This window comes from Bufo bufo, chromosome 1, assembly GCF_905171765.1.
Source record: "Bufo bufo chromosome 1, aBufBuf1.1, whole genome shotgun sequence".
Lineage (NCBI taxonomy): Eukaryota > Metazoa > Chordata > Amphibia > Anura > Bufonidae > Bufo > Bufo bufo.
Genome location: NC_053389.1, coordinates 58,810,966 through 58,833,293, shown reverse-complemented (window position 1 = coordinate 58,833,293; position 22,328 = coordinate 58,810,966). Strand labels below are relative to the sequence as shown.

At 41.9% G+C, this 22,328-nt stretch overlaps 1 protein-coding gene across 2 annotated transcripts in view; it reads left to right on the top strand.

Moving 5' to 3' along the window:
* THY1 (Thy-1 cell surface antigen) overlaps positions 1-15,861 on the top strand; it is a 30,243-nt gene extending 14,382 nt beyond the window's left edge. For both annotated transcript variants that reach the window (XM_040425072.1, XM_040425080.1), the window contains exons 2-4: positions 6,744-6,799; positions 8,351-8,698; positions 14,443-15,861. In XM_040425072.1, coding sequence (XP_040281006.1) covers positions 6,763-6,799; positions 8,351-8,698; positions 14,443-14,549 — 492 coding nt within the window. In that variant the 5' untranslated portion in view covers positions 6,744-6,762 and the 3' untranslated portion in view covers positions 14,550-15,861. The remainder of the gene's footprint in view (positions 1-6,743; positions 6,800-8,350; positions 8,699-14,442) is intronic.
* The last annotated feature ends 6,467 nt before the right edge of the window (positions 15,862-22,328 follow it).

Genomic DNA, 22,328 nt, shown 5'->3' with positions numbered 1-22,328 from the left:
ACGGTCGGGTACTATAGGAAGTTCATCCCGAACTATAGCACCCTGGCCAAGCCTCTGACAGACTTGACCAAGAAGAAGCTGTCCAGGATGGTGTCATGGACGCCGGAATGCGAGCAAGGCTTCCAGGCCCTGAAGGATGCACTAGCCAGTTCTCCTGTGCTTCAGGCCCCAGATTTCACTCGGAAGTTTGTGGTCCACACGGATGCTTCCGCCTTTGGTCTGGGTGCAGTCCTGAGTCAGGTGAACCAGGCCGGGGAGGAGCATCCTGTACTATACCTGAGCCGTAAGTTACTGGCCAGGGAGACCAGCTACTCCACAATAGAGAAGGAGTGTTTAGCTATTGTGTGGTCCCTGCAAAAGCTACAACACTACCTGTATGGACGCAATTTCACAGTGATCACCGATCACAATCCCCTCAGCTGGTTGGCACGTCTCGCAGGAGACAATGCGAAACTGCTGAGATGGAGCCTGATTTTGCAGCAGTACAACTGCACCGTGCAGCACATAAAAGGTAGTTTACATGGAAATGCCGACGGGTTGTCGCGGCAGGGAGAATCGGCCGGAGACGGCTGGGTTGCTGTAGAATAGGCTTGTGGCCATTTCCCCAGGCAACCTTTTAAAAGAGGGAGGTGTGCCGGCATACATACATAATTCCTCTGGGTAGCCATTTTGTATGCTTCTGGCCTATGTAAAAGAACAGTGAACTCTCATCTTCCTGAAGCCTGGGTCAAGTATGATATAGATGGACACTTTTATTACCACTACTCTGTGAGGCCGGCTATAAAAGGTCATAAAGGCTATACCAGGCCCAGCTCATCCTGTCCTATAAGATAAAGATCAGCTCGCTGTCAAGCCTGGCTGGAGCGTGACGTCATTAATTTCCAGGTCTGGTTTGAGGAGAGCTAATAGCCCTTAATTAGCTCTGGGCATAAAACCAGTCCACTTTCATATTTCATTTATGAATCAACTTATGCCCTTTCTGACACCAGATCCAGGCTCTACAGAGTATTGTGATTAATTGGGTATCAAATATGACCAGGGGATGTGATTCTGTAGCTCACCTATGGGTGGTAGAAGAACTACAGGTCCCAGCATTACCGTGTGTGGTCTCATTCTGTATGTAAATAAATAAGGATCGCAAATATGTATTCTGTATAAAAAATATGCCGATGTATCAGGGAGATACGGGCTTAAGTATAATCCTCATTGTAGGAACTGAACTTTGATGGGGGTCATAAAACACTTGGAGGCCAATCCCTAGGCTTCACAGTCACTCTGCTGCCATTGGCTGACAGGAGTAAGTCTCCTGCCCATGGCAGAGTTCATAAAGATCCGTGCACAAGGACAGAGGAGGGAGACCCATGGAACATCACCAGACACTTAATTGGACATTGACGGCATATCCCTGTATCAGAAGAACTTTGAGGGTCTCCCCTGATACATACTGAACGGGGTTTGCAAGGATTCAAAAAGGACATATGAACGACCATCTGAAACCCTCCAGAGAAACTAAGTATTCTTTCATCTTTTTCCCTTTCATTTGAACTGTCGTGATTATTTATATTGTTATTATTATTCTGTAGATTTATAGTCATTTTCATTAGATTTGTATGCACTGCTTTTTACCTCTTATTAAAGATTATAAAATCTAAGTGGCCAAGTCTTCCATATTCTAAGCTGCTGAACAACGTACCTTGCCTTTGAAGAGACGTTACCAGGTAGTTAGTTAAATTGCATTTAGGAATTGTAGCTGGGGGTGATTGACTGCGGTTGGTCAGTAAGTGATATCCGGTTCATCCACTGATCTGTGTGATAGTGAATGACCCGGATAGTCGGCTCGTGGACCGGGAACCCACGTGGTGGCAGTTACCAAAGTGTAGTGGGGGGGTGTTAGCCGGATGGTAATACCCCGGTCACGTGAGGTCTCTGTGTGTGCGCAGACTCCGTCACAGACCACTACGTCAGAGCTGTGGGATCCGGACCGATCGGATCCATAGTTTGTGACAAACTATATTAAAAAATTGGGAGATTTTGAAGGCAGAAGGAGACTTAGGCCTCCTGCACACGACCGTTGTGTGCACCCGTGGCCGTTGTGCCGTTTTCCCATTTTTTTCACGGACCCATTGACTTTCAATGGGTCCGTGGAAAAATCTGAAAATGCACCGTTTTGCAGCCGCATCCGTGATCCGTGTTTCCTGTCCGTCAAAAAAATAAGACCTGTCCTATTTTTTTGACGGACAATGGTTCACGGACCCATTCAAGTCAATGGGTCCGTGAAAGAACACGGATGCACACAAGATTGGCATCCGCGTCCGTGATCCGTGGCCGTAGGTTACTTTCATACAGACGGATCCGAAGATCCGTCTGCATAAAAGCTTTTTCAGAGATGAGTTTTCACTTCGTGAAAACTCATATCCGACAGTATATTCTAACACAGAGGCGGTCCTATAGTGATGGGGACGCTTCTAGTTAGAATATACTACGAACTGTGTACATGACTGCACCCTGCTGCCTGGCAGCACCCGATCTCTTACAGGGGGCTGTGATCCGCACATTTAACCCCTCAGGTGCTGCACCTGAGGGGTTAATTGTGCATATCATAGCCCCCTATAAGAGATCAGTGGCTGCCAGGCAGCAGGGGGCAGACCCCCCTCCCTCCCCAGTTTTAATTTCATTGGTGGCCAGTGCGGCCCCCCCTCCCTCTATTGTAATATCATTGGTGGCCAGTGCACGGCCTCCCCCGGCCCCCCCTCCCTCCCTTTATTGTATTATCATTGGTGGACAGTGTGCGGAATCCCCCGGCCCAGGTCTGTGCGGCGCATTGCTTAATGATCTGTCACTTACCAGTAGGAGGAGCTCCCGGCCGGTCACAGACAGCACAGCAGGTAAGTATGATGCTTCTAATATTGTAATATTGCTAAGTAACCATGGCAACCAGGCCTGCAGTAGCGTCCTGGTTGCCATGGTTACCGATCGGAGCCCCAGAGCGATTAAACTGGGACTCTGATCGGAATCTCCGCTGCCACCAATGATCGAGGGGAGGGGAGTCCGCACACTGGCCACCAATGATATTAATACAATAGAGGGGGGGGCGGAGGGGGGCCGCACACTGGCCACCAATGATAATACAATAGAGGGAGGGGGGCCGCACACTGGCCACCAATGATAATACAATAAAGGGAGGGAGGGGGGGGTCGGGAGAGGCCGCACACTGGCCACCAATGATATTACAATAGAGGGAGGGGGGGCCGGGGGGGGCCGCACTAGCCACCAATGATATTACAATAGAGTGAGGGGGGCCGGGGGGGGCGCACTGGCCACCAATGAAATTAAAACTGGGGAGGGAGGGGGGTCTGCCCCCTGCTGCCTGGCAGCCCCTGATCTCTTATAGGGGGCTATGATATCCACAATTAACCCCTCAGGTGCAGCACCTGAGGGGTTAATTGTGCGGATCCCAGCCCCCTGTAAGAGATCGGGTGCTGCCAGGCAGCAGGGGGCAGTCATGTACACAGTTCGTAGTATATTCTAACTAGAAGCGTCCCCATCACTATGGGAACGCCTCTGTGTTAGAATATACTGTCGGATATGAGTTTCACGATCTAACTCATATCCGACAGTATATTCTAACATAGAGGCGTTCCCATGGTGATGGGGACGCTTCAAGTTAAAATATACCTTCGGATTGGAGAAACTCCGATCCGATGGTATAATAGGGACTCCTGACTTTACATTGAAAGTCAATGGGGGACGGATCCGTTTGAAATTGCACCATATTGTGTCAACGTCAAACAGATCCGTTCCCATTGACTTGCATTGTAATTCAGGACGGATCCGTTTGGCTCATGTCCGTGGATCTTCCAAAAATCAAGGAAGACCCACGGACGAAAAAACGGTCACGGATCACGGACCAACGGAACCCCGTTTTGGGGACCGTGAAAAAATACTGTTGTGTGCCTTAGGTGAATTTTTAGACCAGAAACCTATACTAGCTTTTAAAAGATGTCGCACATTTAGGGACATTTTGGTGCGAAGCCGCTACAGCGAGCGGAAACAGCGCGATTGGTTGTCACTCGGTAAGCCTGTGCTCCCTGTGCGGCTTTATGTTTCAGGGCCGCCATTTCTTTCTTGGAGGTTTTGAGCATTGTGTGCACCAATTTATCAATTGTAGAACTACGTATGTAGTTTATGCATTAATCTGCGTGTGCGGATCCTTTTACATAGGAAAAACCAAAAGATCCTTAATGGAGCGGATACGAGAACACCGTAACTCAATAAAAACAGGCAAGGGACGTACTCGCCTTATTGAGCATATACGGTGCCAACATGGAGCAAATGCAAGTGCCCTGCGATTTGCGGGTTTGGAGCATGTTCCCCCATTGCCTCAGGGAGGCGACAGACACCGTATTCTGCTCCAGAAGGAAGCCCGGTTTATTATAAAAACGGATGCGACTTGGTGTTTGGGGCTTAATGAACGCAATGATTTGTCAGTGTTCATTGAATAGGATGCGTTAAACATGCGTCTTTGTTCATTTGTATCACTGACTATAGGGTTATAGCAACCATATACATATGTATATATATATATATACAGTACAGACCAAAAGTTTGGACACACCTTCTCATTCAAAGAGTTTTCTTTATTTCATGACTATGAAGGAATCAAAACTATGAATTAACACATGTGGAATTATATACATAACAAACAAGTGTGAAACAAGTGAAAATATGTCATATTCTAGGTTCTTCAAAGTAGCCACATTTTGCTTTGATTACTGCTTTGCACACTCTTGGCATTCTCTTGATGAGCTTCAAGAGGTAGTCCCCTGAAATGGTCTTCCAACAGTTTTGAAGGAGTTCCCAGAGATGCTTAGCACTTGTTGGCCCTTTTGCCTTCACTCTGCGGTCCAGCTCACCCCAAACCATCTTGATTGGGTTCAGGTCCGGTGACTGTGGAGGCCAGGTCATCTGGCGCAGCACCCCCTCACTCTCCTTCATGTTCAAATAGCCCTTACTTTCAAAGTTTTCCCAATTTTTCGGCTGACTGACTGACCTTCATTTCTTAAAGTAATGATGGCCACTCGTTTTTCTTTACTTAGCTGCTTTTTTCTTGCCATAATACAAATTCTATTCAGTCTATTCAGTAGGACTATCAGCTGTGTATCCACCTGACTTCTCCTCAACGCCACTGATGGTCCAAACCCCATTTATAAGGCAAGAAATCCCACTTATTAAACCTGACAGGGCACACCTGTGAAGTGAAACCATTTCAGGGGACTACCTCTTGAAGCTCATCAAGAGAATGCCAAGAGTGTGCAAAGCAGTAATCAAAGCAAAAGGTGGCTACTTTGAAGAACCTAGAATATGACATATTTTCAGTTGTTTCACACTTGTTTGTTATGTATATAATTCCACATGTGTCAATTCATAGTTTTGATGCCATCAGTGTGAATCTACAATTTTCATAGTCATGAAAATAGAGAAAACTCTTTGAATGAGAAGGTGTGTCCAAACTTTTGGTCTGTACTGTATATATATATATATATATATATATATATACACTTTTTGTATTTTTGTATCTTTTTATATTGGTATTTTCCTATTTAGCTCATCTTCAGAGGATTTAAATGTCATTTCTGCTATTCATATTAACTTTGTGTCACCTTTTGGAAATACTCTGCAATTGTAACTTGTATTTCACCTTTTGTTACTTTTGTTTTTAAAATTGCACTAATGGATTGATGCACCTGTGTTTCAGGTGTGCGCTGCTGGTGTGACGTCAGGGGTTTTTGAGTGATGGGTCGGTTGAACCCTCCCCCTTATGAGGCTATAGGCCAGCGCGCACACGATCCACAGAGTGAATCAAACAGCCGGAGGAAGTGGTCACACCGCGAAACGGCCATCGCTGTTAACTTATACTCCATGTGAGTCTGCCCCTGCATGTAACTCTGCAATCACTAATAAAGAAGCGTGAACATGAACATGGATGGTGAGTGCCATGCATCTTTTTGATCTTGCTTTCAATTATATTCTGCTTAATCTTCGCACCCCGTTTTCCTGGATGGTCAGAGGAGGCCAGGGCTGTGTTCCTTGATATCTCAGGTGCAGGACGGTGCCCTCAATACCTCTCGTTATATATATATATATATTATACTGGGAGTTGTAGTTTTGCAACAGCTGGAGGGAGACAGGTTGGGCATCCCTGCTCTAATCCATCAGAAGAACAGAAGAAGAAAATCTGGATCCTGTAAAAAAAACGGATCCTGTTGCCCATTTAGTGTCCGTTTGAGCCTTTTCCGTCTCAGATTCGCTATTTATTTAGACAGGAAAAAAGTACTGCAAAAAAAACGGATCCCAGACGGAAATGACTCAAGCAGATGCCAAATGTGCAACAGAATCCGTTTTTTTTACTGGATCCATTTTTTTCTGTTCTTCTGATGGATCAGAAAATGAAACGGAGATGAGAACTCTTCCTTAAGCCTCATGCACACGACCATGTGCCGTCCATGCGCAGACCTTGACTTGCGCTCTTGGCGGACACTTGGCAGCCTAGGTGGAAGGTGGAGTGCGATTTGGCTCTTCCTCAGGTTCTGCAAAGGTTGACCACCTTTCCCTGACCCTTGCAGGGCCTTCTGGCTCAGACGTGGGACCTCCTCTTTGGTGAGGGCTTACGATGGACAACATCTCTGTGCAGATAAAAAGCAGATAAACCTACATGTGTTTTATGTTTATATTTTTTTGGACAGGTGCCAATAAAGAAGAGACATGAATTATCTACTGCTAATGGTGACAACAGTTGCTAGTAAGTATTCCTGAATTGTCTTTATGAGTAATAGATGTCTACACGCTTGCACAGCTTAAGATTTACATCCCTTCAGGATCCTTGGAAGTGGATAATGTGCACGTTTTTTATTGAATTTCAATGATCAGGTTGGCCTCGGCAGTCTGGAGGCAGTTATCTGGCAAAATATAGCTCTCACTCAGGCTACAGTTGGAAGAGGACGGGCATGGCAGGCAGTTCATACATATTGCTCCACTACAGGTGACGTTTGGTAATACTGTAATGAGAGCAAAATGAAAGTTTTTTTTTTTCTGAGAGTTTATTTTACTGACAATCTGTCTTCTGGATAGGTCATCAGCATCTGATTGTGGGGGTCTGACACTCGGGACCCCTGCCGATCATCTGTTTGAGAAAGCACCGATGCTCGCAGTAGTGTCGCAACCTTCTCCAGCTTTTCCAAGATTATATGACATCATCTGTCACATGACCTAGGTGCAGCTCAGCCCCACTAAAGTGAATGGGGCTGAGTTGCAATACCAAGCACAACCACTATATAATATACGGCACTGTGCTTGGCGAGCTGAGAGAAGGCTATGGTGCTACTGTGAGAGTCAGTGCCTTCTCAAACAGCTAATCGGCGTCGGACCCTTACTGATCGGACACTGATAACCTATCTATAGAATAGGTCATCACAAAAAAAAAACTCTCAGAAAACCCCTTTAGGCCTCTTTCACACTACCGTATGGCTATTTCAGTGTTTTGCAGTCCGTTTTTCACGGAACCGTTGTTCCGTTTTTTGGTTTCCGTTGTGTTTCCGTTTCTTTTTTTCCGTATGGCATATACAGTATACAGTAATTACAAAGTTAAAATTGGGCTGGGCATAACATTTTCAATAAATGGTTCCGCAAAAACGGAAACGGATACGGAAGACATACGGATGCATTTCCGTATGTGTTCCGTTTTTTTTTTGCGGACCCATTGACTTGAATGGAGCCACGGAACGTGATTTGAGGGAAATAATAGGACATGTTTTATCTTTCAACGGAACGGAAAAACGGAAATACGGAAATGGAATGCATACAGAGTACATTCTGTTTTTTTTTTGCGGAACCATTGAAATGAATGGTTCCGTATACGGAACGCAAAAAACGGCCCGCAAAACGAAAAAAAAACCCGGTAGTGTGAAAGAGGCCTAAATTTCACTGTCTACTATAGAAAGTGGATCCATTGTGTATTTTGATAATACTTTTGATATAAGCAACATCATGAAGAAACTTATATTGCATCTTTTTATGTCTATTACGATGCATTCACAAGACGACATTTTTGGCCTGTGTCCGTTCTGCCTATTCATTTTCTACGGGGCCGCAATTATGTGTCTGTATTGTGGACAAGAAAAGGGATTTTTTTCAATGAGGCCTGCTAAAAAAAGTGTGGGATGCACACGGAACCGCAATTTGTGGACAGAGTCATGTGCATGTCCCCTAAAATTCAGAAATCCTTTGTTGCATTTTATTTTTTATTTTTTCAATCTAATCTACATCCATTTCTTCTTCACTTTTATTTTTGCAGTACTGCAGACATGCAGTGCACAGAAAATCACAAGGTTCACAGCCTGCTTGATGGGTCGTGGTCCAACGCTACGGTTAGACTGCCGATATGTGAACATTACCAACAATCCTATGCGCTATGAATTCAGGGTGACACGTAGAAAAGATCCTGAGATCATCCTCAGCACCATCAATCTTAACCATTTCAACGAAAAATATCACAACCGTGCTAGTGTGTATACAGAACGAGGCCTGGTTCAGCTGCACATTCAGCGGTACAACTCCTCCGACTTAGGCCAGTATACATGCACTCTAAACATTCCTGAAGACCTCACCATCAACCAAACAGTGTCCATCAATGTCAGCAAAGGTGAGATGAGAGGAGGGGTACATGCAACCAGCTGAATACACATTTGCTATGCTCTCAAATGTATAAAATCACAGGACAAGTATCAGATAGGTGCATCCAAACAGATGCTTCCATTCTGCTCTATATTTGACTGTACAATCAACTACTGCGATTAAACACTACAGAACATAATTCTATTCAGGTTGTTTTAGGAGAATTTGGGAAAACCAGGAAAGAATATGAGTTATCGAGTTCTCCTATGGAGATCCAGCTGGTTTACAAAGTTTTACAGGCAATGATCCCTTGGGAGAAAATTTGCAAAAAAAAATGGTTCTCTGGTGACACCTATAGGTGGCTACACTGTAAGTCCATGTCAACCCATTTAAAGAGGACCTGTCACCACAAAATGTAAAGTAATGAGCAGGCAGCGTGTTATAGAGCAGGAGTTGCTAAGCAGATATACTGTAGTTATATGGGAAAAGATTTAGTAAATCTTGTAATTTATACATTTATATCCCTGCTATTTCGGATCTCAATTGTACACAGGGCTGTCTTATCAGTGACGAAAGCTGTAAATGGGAAGGTACCTCTGTGTATACAGAGATAGCTGTCAGTCACTGATAGCTGTATACGAGGAGGTGTTATCAGTGATTGATAGCATTCTCTGTGTAAGTGTGTATACAGAGATAGATGTCAGTCACTGATAGCTGTACACAGAGGAGGTGTTATCAGTGATTGATAGCATTCTCTGTGTAAGTGTGTATACATGGATAGCTGTCAGTCACTGATAGCTGCACACAAGGAGGTGTTATCAGTGATTGATAGCATTCTCTGTGCAAGTGTGTATACAGAGATAGATGTCAGTCACTGATAGCTGTACACAGAGGAGGTGTTATCAGTGATTGATAGCATTCTCTGTGCAAGTGTGTATACAGAGATAGCTGTCAGTCGCTAATAGCTGTACACAGGGAGGTGTTATCAGGGATTGATAGCATTCTCTGTGTAAGTGTGTAAACAGAGATAGCTGTCAGTCACTGATAGCTGTACACAAGGGAGGTGTTATCAGGGATTGATAGCATTCTCTGTGTAAGAGCTCATTCAGACGGCCGTATGCTGTCCGCAAAAATGCGGATCCGTTTTGCTGAACTGTCCGCAAAAAAACGGATTGCGTTCCGTTTTTTTGCTGATCCATAGACTTCAATAGGGCCATGTCCTGATTTTCACTGACAAGTATAGGACATGTTTAATTTTTTTGCTGAGCCGTGCAATGGAAGAAAAGGGCCCCATTGAAATGAATAGGACAGCATCTAATCCGCAAAAAAACAGATCTGCATTTTTGCGGACAGCATACGGCCGTCTGAATTAGTGTGTATACAGAGATAGCTGCCAGTCACTGATAGCTATACAACGGGGAGGTGTTATCAGTAATTGATAGCAATCTCTGTGTATGTGTGTATACACAGATATATAAGGGTAGCACATCACAAAATATATTTCATATTTGTGTAAGGGGTTATCTGTGGTTAATTGTGAGTTTTATGTCTATTTATATCAAACTCTAATGTGAATGCAGCTCAGGTCTTTATTATATACAGAGCAGGAGGATCACAAGGTTTGTATCCATTTACAAATAGCCAGCCCACGTTTTTTACTGTAACATTCCCACTATATATAGAGCTGCAAGACCATTAAAGAAGTCTGGCCACTGAGGGGGGAGCTTAGGAAGTTCCAAAAGGGGTCTAGCAGAAGAGCAGTACTGCAGTTGCATAAAGTCCTTGCATATCTAGTTAATACTTAAAGGGGTTCTACAGTTTGTTTTAACTGATGATCTATCCTCTGGATAGATCATCAGCATCTGACCGGCTGGGGTCCGACACCCGGGACCCCCGCCGATCAGCTGTTTGAGAAGGCAGCGGCGCTCCAGCAGCGCCGCGGCCTTCTCACAGTTTACCGCTGGCCCTGTGACGTCACGACTAGTATCAACTAGCGTGGGCGGGGCTAAACTCCATTCAAGCTCTATTACATTTGCAGCTTAGCACTCAACATAATATTCAAAAGAGGCTGCGCACAACCCGCCACTACCAGGTCGAACCATGCATGCGCACTTCCAATACAGAGAGATGCTGGCAGACTGAAAGGAAGGATGCCGTAGTCATCGAGTATAGTCTCGTCGCTAATACGATCTACGGAGTGGTGAGAAGCGCAGCAGCGCTGTCAGTTGAATTAATAAGTGTATGTTCGATGACTAGACTGGAACTTTTTGACAACAAAGATCAATTGAAATAAGAAAGCACGGCCGCGCTATAAACTTGTCAACAATTCTAAGTCAGTCTATCTATAATACACTAGGCAGTTCACCCCCACAAAGACACTCCTTATATTTAAAGGGCATCTGTCAGCGGATTTGTACCTATGAAACTGACTGACCTGTTACATGTGCGCTTGGCAGCTGTAGGCATTTGTTCATATGTGCCCGAATTGCTTAGATGAGCCTCTAGGATAAACGGGGGCGCTACCTTTACACCTAGAAGCTCTGCTCTCTCTGCAAGTGCAGCCCCCTCTGCACTTTGACAGGGACAAGCAAGCCAGGTCTAATATTGTAAGCGTGCGTGGGCGGGGAAGGGGACGAGCCGGCAGGCCCATCTCATTCATCATTTTCTACACCTGTTTTAGGCGTAGAAAATGGTCTAAAAGTAAGACAGCGAGGAAGCTGTCTTACATTTAGAACTGGCGGTGGATGCGCTGAAGTTATGAGAGGCCTGCGTCTCTTCCTAACTTCTGCGATCCGCTGCCAGCTATGGGACTTTATTAAGTCCAGCGTCTAAAACGCTGGTCTTAAGAAATGTGCCCCATCATTTTTCTCAGTTATGCGGACACATATGAACATGGGACCAACACAGATGCCTTCAGCTGCCAAGCGCACATGTAATCTATTGTTGTATGTTAATCTATTGTTGTATGTTGCCAAGAAATATGGAAGTACAGCGATATAACTAATGGTTTCAGAGGAGTGTCTCTGGGATGTGACTGAGAGTTGAAGAATTCAAAAATATATCTAACAAGCACACTGTTGTGTACCTACTGAACTTATTGACTCTTTGTGTTATTGAAACTGGTCATTATACCAGTGACCGGTCTTCTATGTACACTATTATTGCACTGATACACTATTAGGATGGGTTATACAGTACAGACCAAAAGTTTGGACACACCTTCTCATTCAAAGAGTTTTCTTTATTTTCATGACTATGAAAATTGTAGATTCACACGGAAGGCATCAAAACTATGAATTAACACATGTGGAATTATATACATAACAAACAAGCGTGAAACAACTAAAAAAATATGTCATATTCTAGGTTCTTCAAAGTAGCCACCTTTTGCTTTGCACACTCTTGGCATTCTCTTGATGAGCATCAAGAGGTAGTCCCCTGAAATGGTTTTCACTTCAAAGGTGTGCCCTGTCAGGTTTAATAAGTGGGATTTCTTGCCTTATAAATGGGGTAGGGACCATCAGTTGCGTTGAGGAGAAGTCAGGTGGATACACAGCTGATAGTCCTACTGAATAGACTGTTAGAATTTGTATTATGGCAAGAAAAAAGCAGCTAAATAAAGAAAAACAAGTGGCCATCATTACTTTAAGAAATTAAGGTCAGTCAGTCAGCCGAAAAATTGGGAAAACTTTGAAAGTAAGGGCTATTTGACCATGAAGGAGAGTGATGGGGTGCTGCGCCAGATGACCTGGCCTCTACAGTCACCGGACCTGAACCCAATCAAGATGTTTAGGGTGAGCTGGACCGCAGAGTGAAGGCAAAAGGGCCAACAAGTGCTAAGCATCTCTGGGAACTCCTTCAAGACTGTTGGAAGACCATTTCAGGGGACTACCTCTTGAAGCTCATGAAGAGAATGCCAAGAGTGTGCAAAGCAGTAATCAAAGCAAAAGGTGGCTACTTTGAAGAACCTAGAATATGACATATTTTCAGTTGTTTCACACTTGTTTGTTATGTATATAATTCCACATGTGTTAATTCATAGTTTTGATGCCTTCATAGTCATGAAAATAAAGAAAACTCTTTGAATGAGAAGGTGTGTCCAAACTTTTGGTCTGTACTGTATACTGATACATATTATATACTATTAGAATTGGCTATATACTATACACTATTAGGATTGGTTATCTATTACTGTTTCTAAACGTGAATTCAAAAGATTTGAGAATGAATAAGCTTACGCAGGCTAAGTGAATAAATATATTTACTACGTTTGATTAAATATAAGATAACATAGACAAATCACATACAGAATAATAAAAAATAAATAATCATCACTGGCCTGGGGGGGGACAGGACTCCGAGTCGGCCATGTTAGCAAAAAAGATGGCCAACACCCCAGGGTGTACAAGACATATGACAAATCAATACTTACATCCTACTTATAATGAAGTCTTTAAGGAAGTGCCCCCTAATATATGTGTGTAACAGAGTTTATACCTTTTAGCCCCTCCTGCAGTTTGCAGCACGGATGTCTCTGAGATAACAACTTTTCAGGAATGTGGCCTCAGCACAATAGGGGATGGGTAGGATCTAACTATTCCTAACCCACTACATGATAAGGAAGACTTTATTACACAGAATATTAAAGATAATAAAAATGTGACAGAACTGAAGAGGACAGAACCAATCAGTTTTTCAAAATCCCCTTACAATACAACTATACACTATTAGGATTGTATATATATTATACACTATTAGGATTGTATATATATTATACACTATTAGGATTGATTATATAGTATCAATTAACTACATATATTGATATTTCATCAGGTGTAAATATGTATACTTTTTTCCTTGTGTTTAAATAAATTAACTTTTAATTATACAACATTTATATGTATGATTACTAGAGATCCAGTAATTTATCAATTTATACAGAGATAGCTGTCAGTCACTAATAGCTGTACTTGGGGGAGGTGTTATCAGTGATTGATAGCATTCTCTGTGTAAGTGTGTTAACAGAGATAGCTGTCAGTCACTGATAGCTGTACACAGTGGAGGTGTTATCAGTGATTGATAGCATTCTCTGTGTAAGTGTGTATACATAGATAGCTGTCAGTCACTGATAGCTGTAATGGAGAGGTGTTATCAGTGATTGATAGCATTCTCTGTGTAAGTGTGTATACAGAGATAGCTGTCAGTCACTGATAAATGTACACAGGGAGGTGTTATCAATGATTGATAGCATTCTCTGTGTAAGTGTGTATACAAAGATAGCTGTCAGTCACTGATGTATACGGGGGGTGGGGGGGGGGAGTTATTCCTTCTAGGAACTTATTAATAAGTTCCTAGAAGGAATAACAATGGAATGGCACAACACAGAGTTATAAGAAAAGAATTATCAGAATTATTTTATTGGAAGTATGAATATTTACTAAAACAGACACGCTGGGAGAGGAGACAGGTCCTCTTTAAAGAGCCTTGAAACACGACTAGTGATTTCAGGTCAATCAAATACAACCATTTGTAGCTATTGTTGGGTCATTGACCCATCTCAGTACAGAAAAAGAATGTAAATCAGCTCTCCTTGAGAAGGAAGAAGTCTATGTCTCTAGTGCCACCTATAGGTTGATACCTTGTAAGTCAACGTCCTACTATTTAAAGTAGCTACGTATCAATTATTAGGACCTCATACAGTGATTCAGGGTATGCTTTCAGCTAGACGTTAGCAGAGGATTAACCCATTTCCTTCTTTTTGTCCTCATACAGAGAGGCTGTTGAGATGTGGTGCAGTCAGTATCCTCGCCCTGAATACATCATGGTCTCTCGTCTTGTTTCTCTTCCTGCCTTTACTTCAAGCTGGTAGCTTCTTCTAAATACTGGCCAATATTTAAAGAAATCATCATCATTAAGCCTCACTATAATCTTGGACAAGATAAGAACTGGTCCAGTGTCCTTGTTGCATTTCGTTTGTGTTTTCTGTCTTAAGATCAATGCATAGTTAAAAAATGAGGTAAACGTCCACTTCTAAGTAATATTTCACGTGAACATCTGTAAGTTACAGAACTGGTCTCATGTATCAACAAAAATTAAAGGGGTCGCCAGTTTTAAAACAATTTTCACCAGCACATCCCACTACCCACTGGACCAGTGGAGTACAGGATACTTACCTGCTCCCCACCGTGACCCACCAGACCTTTCCTTCACCAGTCCGGTGGGGAAGTGGGTGCTGGCAAGTGGGTGCTTTAAGCCTGGAAAACCCCTTGAAGCCTTGTTTCCCAAAGTAACCAGAGATTAATATTTCAGTGCAATTTGGAAGAAGAAGGCTGAATTCAGATAGGTTACTATGGTCTCTGAGGTACTTTAATACATGAGGCTCAACAGGTCTTATGCAGTCTTATTGCTATGGACAATACTGATGCTTTTTCATACACTAGTTTGTTAAAGGGGTTTTCCAGGACCCAGTTGACCCAGTAATGCACCTTAATTAATCATACCTTTCCTGCAAAAGAAAATTGACAACATACTTACTTTCTCGAAGTCGTGTGGATCAGCTGTTCTGGAACCTAGTTTTTGGAAAATCTTACATTCACTGACATCACATTCTTCTCCAGGTTTCTGGTCTGGTCTATGGACGGGGTAATGGGGACGGGGGCTGCTGTGGACAGGGCCATTTGTCTTGGAGAGGTGTAGTTGTGGCTCCATCCACAGCTCCTTCCCTGTCCTGGGCAGCGGAAATGTTGGTGGATGTAGGATTTTCCAAAGAGGACCATCACATGACTAAGTTCCAGAGTAGTGAATGAAGGGGTGGCCGTGCATGCTTTGCGTCCTCTCCATTCAGTACTATGGAATTCCTGAAAATAGCCAAGCAAGTGTGCTCAGTTATTTTCTTAAGTCCCCATAGCAGTGAACAGAGAGGATGCCGGAGTGCTACACATTCACATCAGGGCCCATTCTTGACACAGAAGAGGGTCCCAGAGGTGGAAACTGCACCTATTGGACATTTGTGGCATATACTATTATAAATGTCCAGATGGGAGTACCCCTTTACATTTTTGTCTTCAGACTTTACAATCCCTTTACCATCTTGAAAATTGACCGGTCCCGGGAGCTATATTGACTTGTTAATGACGAGGAATACTTCTGCTTTTTGTACATAAGGATTTGAAAACTATCACCGTTTTCTCGTTAGATTAAAGCTGTTTTTCAGGATTTTACCCAGGATCCCCGCTGATCAGCTGTTTGAGAAGGCATTGCAGTGCTGCAGCCGTCTCTGTGCTTACCACCTACATTGTATAGCAGCTGTGCTTGATATCGCGCTCAACCCCATAGATGTGAATGGGTCTGAGCGCGAGAGCGAGCTGCATAGCACAGCTGCTATGTAAGGTACGGCTCTGTGCTTAGTAAGCACAAAGAAGGCAGTGGCGCTCACAGGAGCACTGCTGCCTTCTCAATCAATTGATCAGCAAGGGTCTCAAATGTCGGACCCCCACCGATCAGATACTGATGACCTATCCTGAGGTTAGGTCATCAGTAGTAAAATCCCTGAAAACCCCTTTAATCAATTTTATTTTTTTCATGGTACATGGGGCTTTATTTGTAAGTCATTTTTATGATATTTTTTATTTTCTGAAATAATAAAAAAAAAAAACGTGAAAAGCAAATAAGTGATTTTCACATATGTTCTAGTTTTTTTTTTTTTTTTTACTTATGTACGTCACAGTTTCTGTTAGTATAATATAATTTAGTGTCCTCAGGGGTGGTGCTATAGCTGTAGTTTCTAATAGTGGTGGCACTCTTTGTTTTTTCTTTGTATTTACTTATTTTATATTTGTATAGTTATTTGTTATATACATTGTGCCCCTGTAAGATCATGAAACATTTTGACATGAAATTTTTCTCCTATAACTTGAGCTAACACATTAGGCCGGGTTACAGGGGGACACAGCCTCTTAACCTGCACTTTTGGAGCTAATCTCGGTCTGCTACAACCCAGCAGCTCCTACAGCTACCCGTTGATCACATGATTGTTAAGACAGTAACAGTAAGAGGCTTTGCCTCTACATTAAGCGCTGTGTATGCAGCAGTCAGGAAGGCAGAGATGGTAATAAACCATCCTTGCCTTCTCTATGGGTAGTCCAACTATTTCCAGCATGTGCACAGACTCTGCTGAGTTAAATGCAGAACAGACAGATGTCTTAAGATGTTCTGCAGTTCACAAGTGGTTATTAAATTGTAAAAGGTAATTTCTCTTTTGGTGATCAGATTTTCGCTACAATGTGCTGTAGTTTTTTTTTTACAACTGGAAAAAATCTGCACAAATCGAAGGTGTGCTGCATATTTTTTCCATATCTTTCTATTGGATTTTACCCTGAAATCTGCAACGAATCTGCTGCAAAATCCACTGCAGAAACAATGCAGAGTCACAGGCATCTGAAAAAATGAACATAAAAAAGATAAGAAACTTTACAATAAATATAAGAAAATATGCAAGTTTTCGTTCAACAGATTCTTAAAAAGACCATCAGTTTCTGTCAAAATATGTTTTTATGGTCTTTACATGAGTTACATACAATACTGAGGACCATTTAAGATTTTATGCCCTAATGATACAACCATAAACCCGCTATTTCACCTTTCTGTTAATCTACAATGCAAGTCTTTTGAATGGCATGATTTCTTTGATTATTTAGGGTGCAGCCACACAGTTCAGGTTTCCTGATCCAGTTTTGGAAGCCAAAACCAGGAGTGAATTCAAAAAACAGGGAAAAGTCATATCTGTCCTTTATAGTTTCTCACCTTTTATGATCCACTCCTGATTTTGGCTTCCAAAACTGCATCAGAAAACCTGACCGAGTGGCCTTACCCATACTATAAATACACAGTATAGTAACCAAAATTTGAAGAACTGAGTATATGCAACTTTCACACAAGATCACTCACAAATGAATTTGTCTGTTTTTCATACAAGTGACCTTTGTATGAGTTTTCTATTATTAAAACCTACAATATGTGTACAGGGAGTGCAGAATTATTAGGCAAGTTGTATTTTTGAGGATTAATTTTATTATTGAACAACAACCATGTTCTCAATGAACCCAAAAAACTCATTAATATCAAAGCTGAATATTTTTGGAAGTAGTTTTTAGTTTGTTTTTAGTTTTAGCTATTTTAGGGGGATATCTGTGTGTGCAGGTGACTATTACTGTGCATAATTATTAGGCAACTTAACAAAAAACAAATATATACCCATTTCAATTATTTATTTTTACCAGTGAAACCAATATAACATCTCAACATTCACAAATATACATTTCTGACATTCAAAAACAAAACAAAAACAAATCAGTGACCAATATAGCCACCTTTCTTTGCAAGGACACTCAAAAGCCTGCCATCCATGGATTCTGTCAGTGTTTTGATCTGTTCACCATCAACATTGCGTGCAGCAGCAACCACAGCCTCCCAGACACTGTTCAGAGAGGTGTACTGTTTTCCCTCCTTGTAAATCTCACATTTGATGATGGACCACAGGTTCTCAATGGGGTTCAGATCAGGTGAACAAGGAAGCCATGTCATTAGATTTTCTTCTTTTATACCCTTTCTTGCCAGCCACGCTGTGGAGTACTTGGACGCGTGTGATGGAGCATTGTCCTGCATGAAAATCATGTTTTTCTTGAAGGATGCAGACTTCTTCCTGTACCACTGCTTGAAGAAGGTGTCTTCCAGAAACTGGCAGTAGGACTGGGAGTTGAGCTTGACTCCATCCTCAACCCGAAAAGGCCCCACAAGCTCATCTTTGATGATACCAGCCCAAACCAGTACTCCACCTCCACCTTGCTGGCGTCTGAGTCGGACTGGAGCTCTCTGCCCTTTACCAATCCAGCCACGGGCCCATCCATCTGGCCCATCAAGACTCACTCTCATTTCATCAGTCCATAAAACCTTAGAAAAATCAGTCTTGAGATATTTCTTGGCCCAGTCTTGACGTTTCAGCTTGTGTGTCTTGTTCAGTGGTGGTCGTCTTTCAGCCTTTCTTACCTTGGCCATGTCTCTGAGTATTGCACACCTTGTGCTTTTGGGCACTCCAGTGATGTTGCAGCTCTGAAATATGGCCAAACTGGTGGCAAGTGGCATCTTGGCAGCTGCACGCTTGACTTTTCTCAGTTCATGGGCAGTTATTTTGCGCCTTGGTTTTTCCACACGCTTCTTGCGACCCTGTTGACTATTTTGAATGAAACGCTTGATTGTTCGATGATCACGCTTCAGAAGCTTTGCAATTTTAAGAGTGCTGCATCCCTCTGCAAGATATCTCACTATTTTTGACTTTTCTGAGCCTGTCAAGTCCTTCTTTTGACCCATTTTGCCAAAGGAAAGGAAGTTGCCTAATAATTATGCACACCTAATATAGGGTGTTGATGTCATTAGACCACACCCCTTCTCATTACAGAGATGCACATCACCTAATATGCTTAATTGGTAGTATGCTTTCGAGCCTATACAGCTTGGAGTAAGACAACATGCATAAAGAGGATGATGTGGTCAAAATACTCATTTGCCTAATAATTCTGCATGCAGTGTATATATAGTCAGTGCTTTAATCCTTTTTTGTACAACATTAACATGTGGGAGATATGTTAAAAATGATTCTTTAGTTTTTATATAAAAATAAACCACTTGTACTCTGGTCTGAAATCCAGAGATTGGGGAGATGTATATGTCCACTTGTGTGGTTTTCTGTCATTTTGTACATAGAAATGCAATAAAGCTCTTAATATTCCACCTGTGAACACACCCTAAGGGAGCATGCGTGATCATGGCATGCTCTGTCATATGCCATCTTATGGAGGTATTTTTCCTGGAAGCCTATGGCAGTATATGGCAGCATACCTTTAATTACAAAGAGGACACAAAGTATAAAGACTGGAGCTGGTAAATTATAGAGAAAAGGAATAAAAATAATTAAGTATATGCAAACAAGTTTTAAAAAAAAGTGGGACATAGTCTAGTATAAAGAATATGTTTAAAAGCTGTGTACACCTTTGGGGGCATTTTTTATTATTATTATTATTATTATTATTATTATTATTATTATTACTATATTGTACTCACTGAGCTAAAAATAATTTTTTCAATTGGTCTTTATTAAAAAAAAATATGGCATCCTCTTTTCTGTACATAGCTAAGTTGCTCTAGTAGCACCCTTTGGATTTTCTGTCTTTTCTGTCAGACCAAATGCAGAAGGACTCCTTAGCTCTGCTCTCTGACGGCCTAAACTTTCATTATAATTCAGTTCTTATCTGACGGATAAGAATGTGGCTTAAATAAGTGTTTGTGACCTCTCAGTAGTCTAGAGATAAGGTTTAATAGATGACTGCCACAAAGTGAAAGTTAAAGTAGCAGTCACACAATTAGAAAAACAGTTAACCCTTTGTGACAGAACAGCTCAAAATTTTTAATAAAGGCAAATTGAAAAAAAGATTTTAGCCAAAAATGAGTAAGATGCAATCATAAAAAATTATCGCCTCTGAAAGGCTACATGGCCTTTAATTGTTCTATTTTGCTTGGATAGTCAAAAGCAAGAGCATGGAAACAACCTGAACACCACAGTATTGTATTATGTACACAGTATATACTGTCTTTCAAATGTGCTTTGCAAATTTAGCATGTAGTCTATGTTTACATGTCCCAGACAGTAAGAGTGTCCATGTCTATCTCTACCTCTCCATGAATATGGCCCTGAACTATATTTAGATGGTTATATACACATACATTCCACTGGACCGTCCCTTTGACATAAAGGCTATAGATGCCTTTGCATCATTTTTTTTAAATATTCAATTGCATATATTATGTGATAAAAATCGTTTTTGTACTTGGTTTCAACCCCTTAAGGAATCGGGCCAAATTTTGGTGTTTGTGTTTTTTCCTTTCTACCTTTCAAAAGCAGCAGCTTTTTAATGTTTTTCATTCACACAGCCATATGAGGGCTTATTATTTGTGGGCTAAGTTGTATTTTGTAATGACACCATTTAATTTACCATATCTTGTAAAATATTTGTGGGGGAAATTGACATTACAACTTTATTCTACGTGACAGTACGATTACAGAAATACCAAATTTGTATAGTTTTTATTAGGTTTTACTACTTTAAATAGAAAAAATCTGAAAAAAAATATTTAATCACTATTTTACAGTAGTTTTAAGGTTAGTTAGTTGGTTAGTTAGTTAGTTGTACCATAAGACTGCAATAGAATACTATTGCGGTCTATGGGATTCTGACAGGCTGCCTGCTGGGCTGTGCCACAGGCACAGCTTCACAGACAGCTCACGACAACAGCACTGGGAACCTTCACAAAGCCCTAAGCTGTCATAGTAACCAATTGGATACAATCAAAGGCAGAGCCCCCTCTCTCTGCCCAACTCCGTAAATGCTGTGATCGCTATTGACAGCGGCATCTGAGGGGTTAAACTACCAGCATAGGTGTCATTATTGATCCTACTCACTGTTGGCAGGTGTCAGTTCCATTATACAGCCCTCTCCATACAACCCCTTAATACTTATGGCGTACATGTATGCAGGGGTGCAACACCAATGAGGCCAGGTGAGGCGATCGCCTCAGGCAGCACCAGGTAGGGGCATAAGGGGGGGCAGCCGAAGGGCCATGAGCTGAAGAGAAGGGGTTAGGTTAAGAAATAGGCATTAGGAAGGGGGGGACCGTATTAGTTTTCGCCTCAGGCAGCAGAAAGTCTAGCACTCCTGCATGTATGTGATATAGCGTTAAGGGTTTATTGAAACATTTCTGCAGCCTGCATATTTTCTCATACATTGCAGGCTGCCCAGTCCCATTCAGAGTGAAATTCATCAGATGAGCACCCCGACGGCTCTTTCTATAGCCCTTGTCTATATCTCCTTAACATTTTTAAAATATGAAAAACAAGTAAAATAAACTTAAATAAAAACATGTTAACTCAAAGAGGACCTGCCACCTCTCCTGATATATCTATTTTAGTAACTACTTGCATTCACCATGTAATAACAATTCTGGAGTACCCTTTCATGCAACTCTATGTTGTGCCATTCTTTTTTTATTCCTACTAGACGTTTATAAATAAACATACAACTGGGTGTTACCAGTTGGGAATGTTTCCCTGCTCAGTCGGACACTCACAGCACTGATTGTATAGTGTCAGACTGTGCAGGGACAAACCCCCATCTGGTAACACCCAGTTGTATATTTATGCATAATCTTCTAGTAGTAATTGTAGGTGAATGGCTCAACATAGATTCATAAGAATAAATTATCCAAAATTATCCTTTCATGTGGAATACAATTATTTACTAAAAACAGACATGTCAGGAGAGCAATGGGTTCTGTCTAAAAGATGGCTCAGTAGACCAGAGATAGAGTGCTACTGGGTGCACCATCCGATAGCTGGTAGATTTATGTTTGAGAAAACATGCAGGCCGTGAGAATTTTAAATTAATACCAATTACAAAAATGATAATTTTTTTTATCACATACTAGATGCAATACAATAAAACACAGGCAAAGGTGCCCATAACCTTTAAAAAGGAGAGGTGTACATCATTATAGGTTTAAATGGTGTTGGAAAACACCTGCATGCTTTCAGTAAATTGTCATTTGTTTTC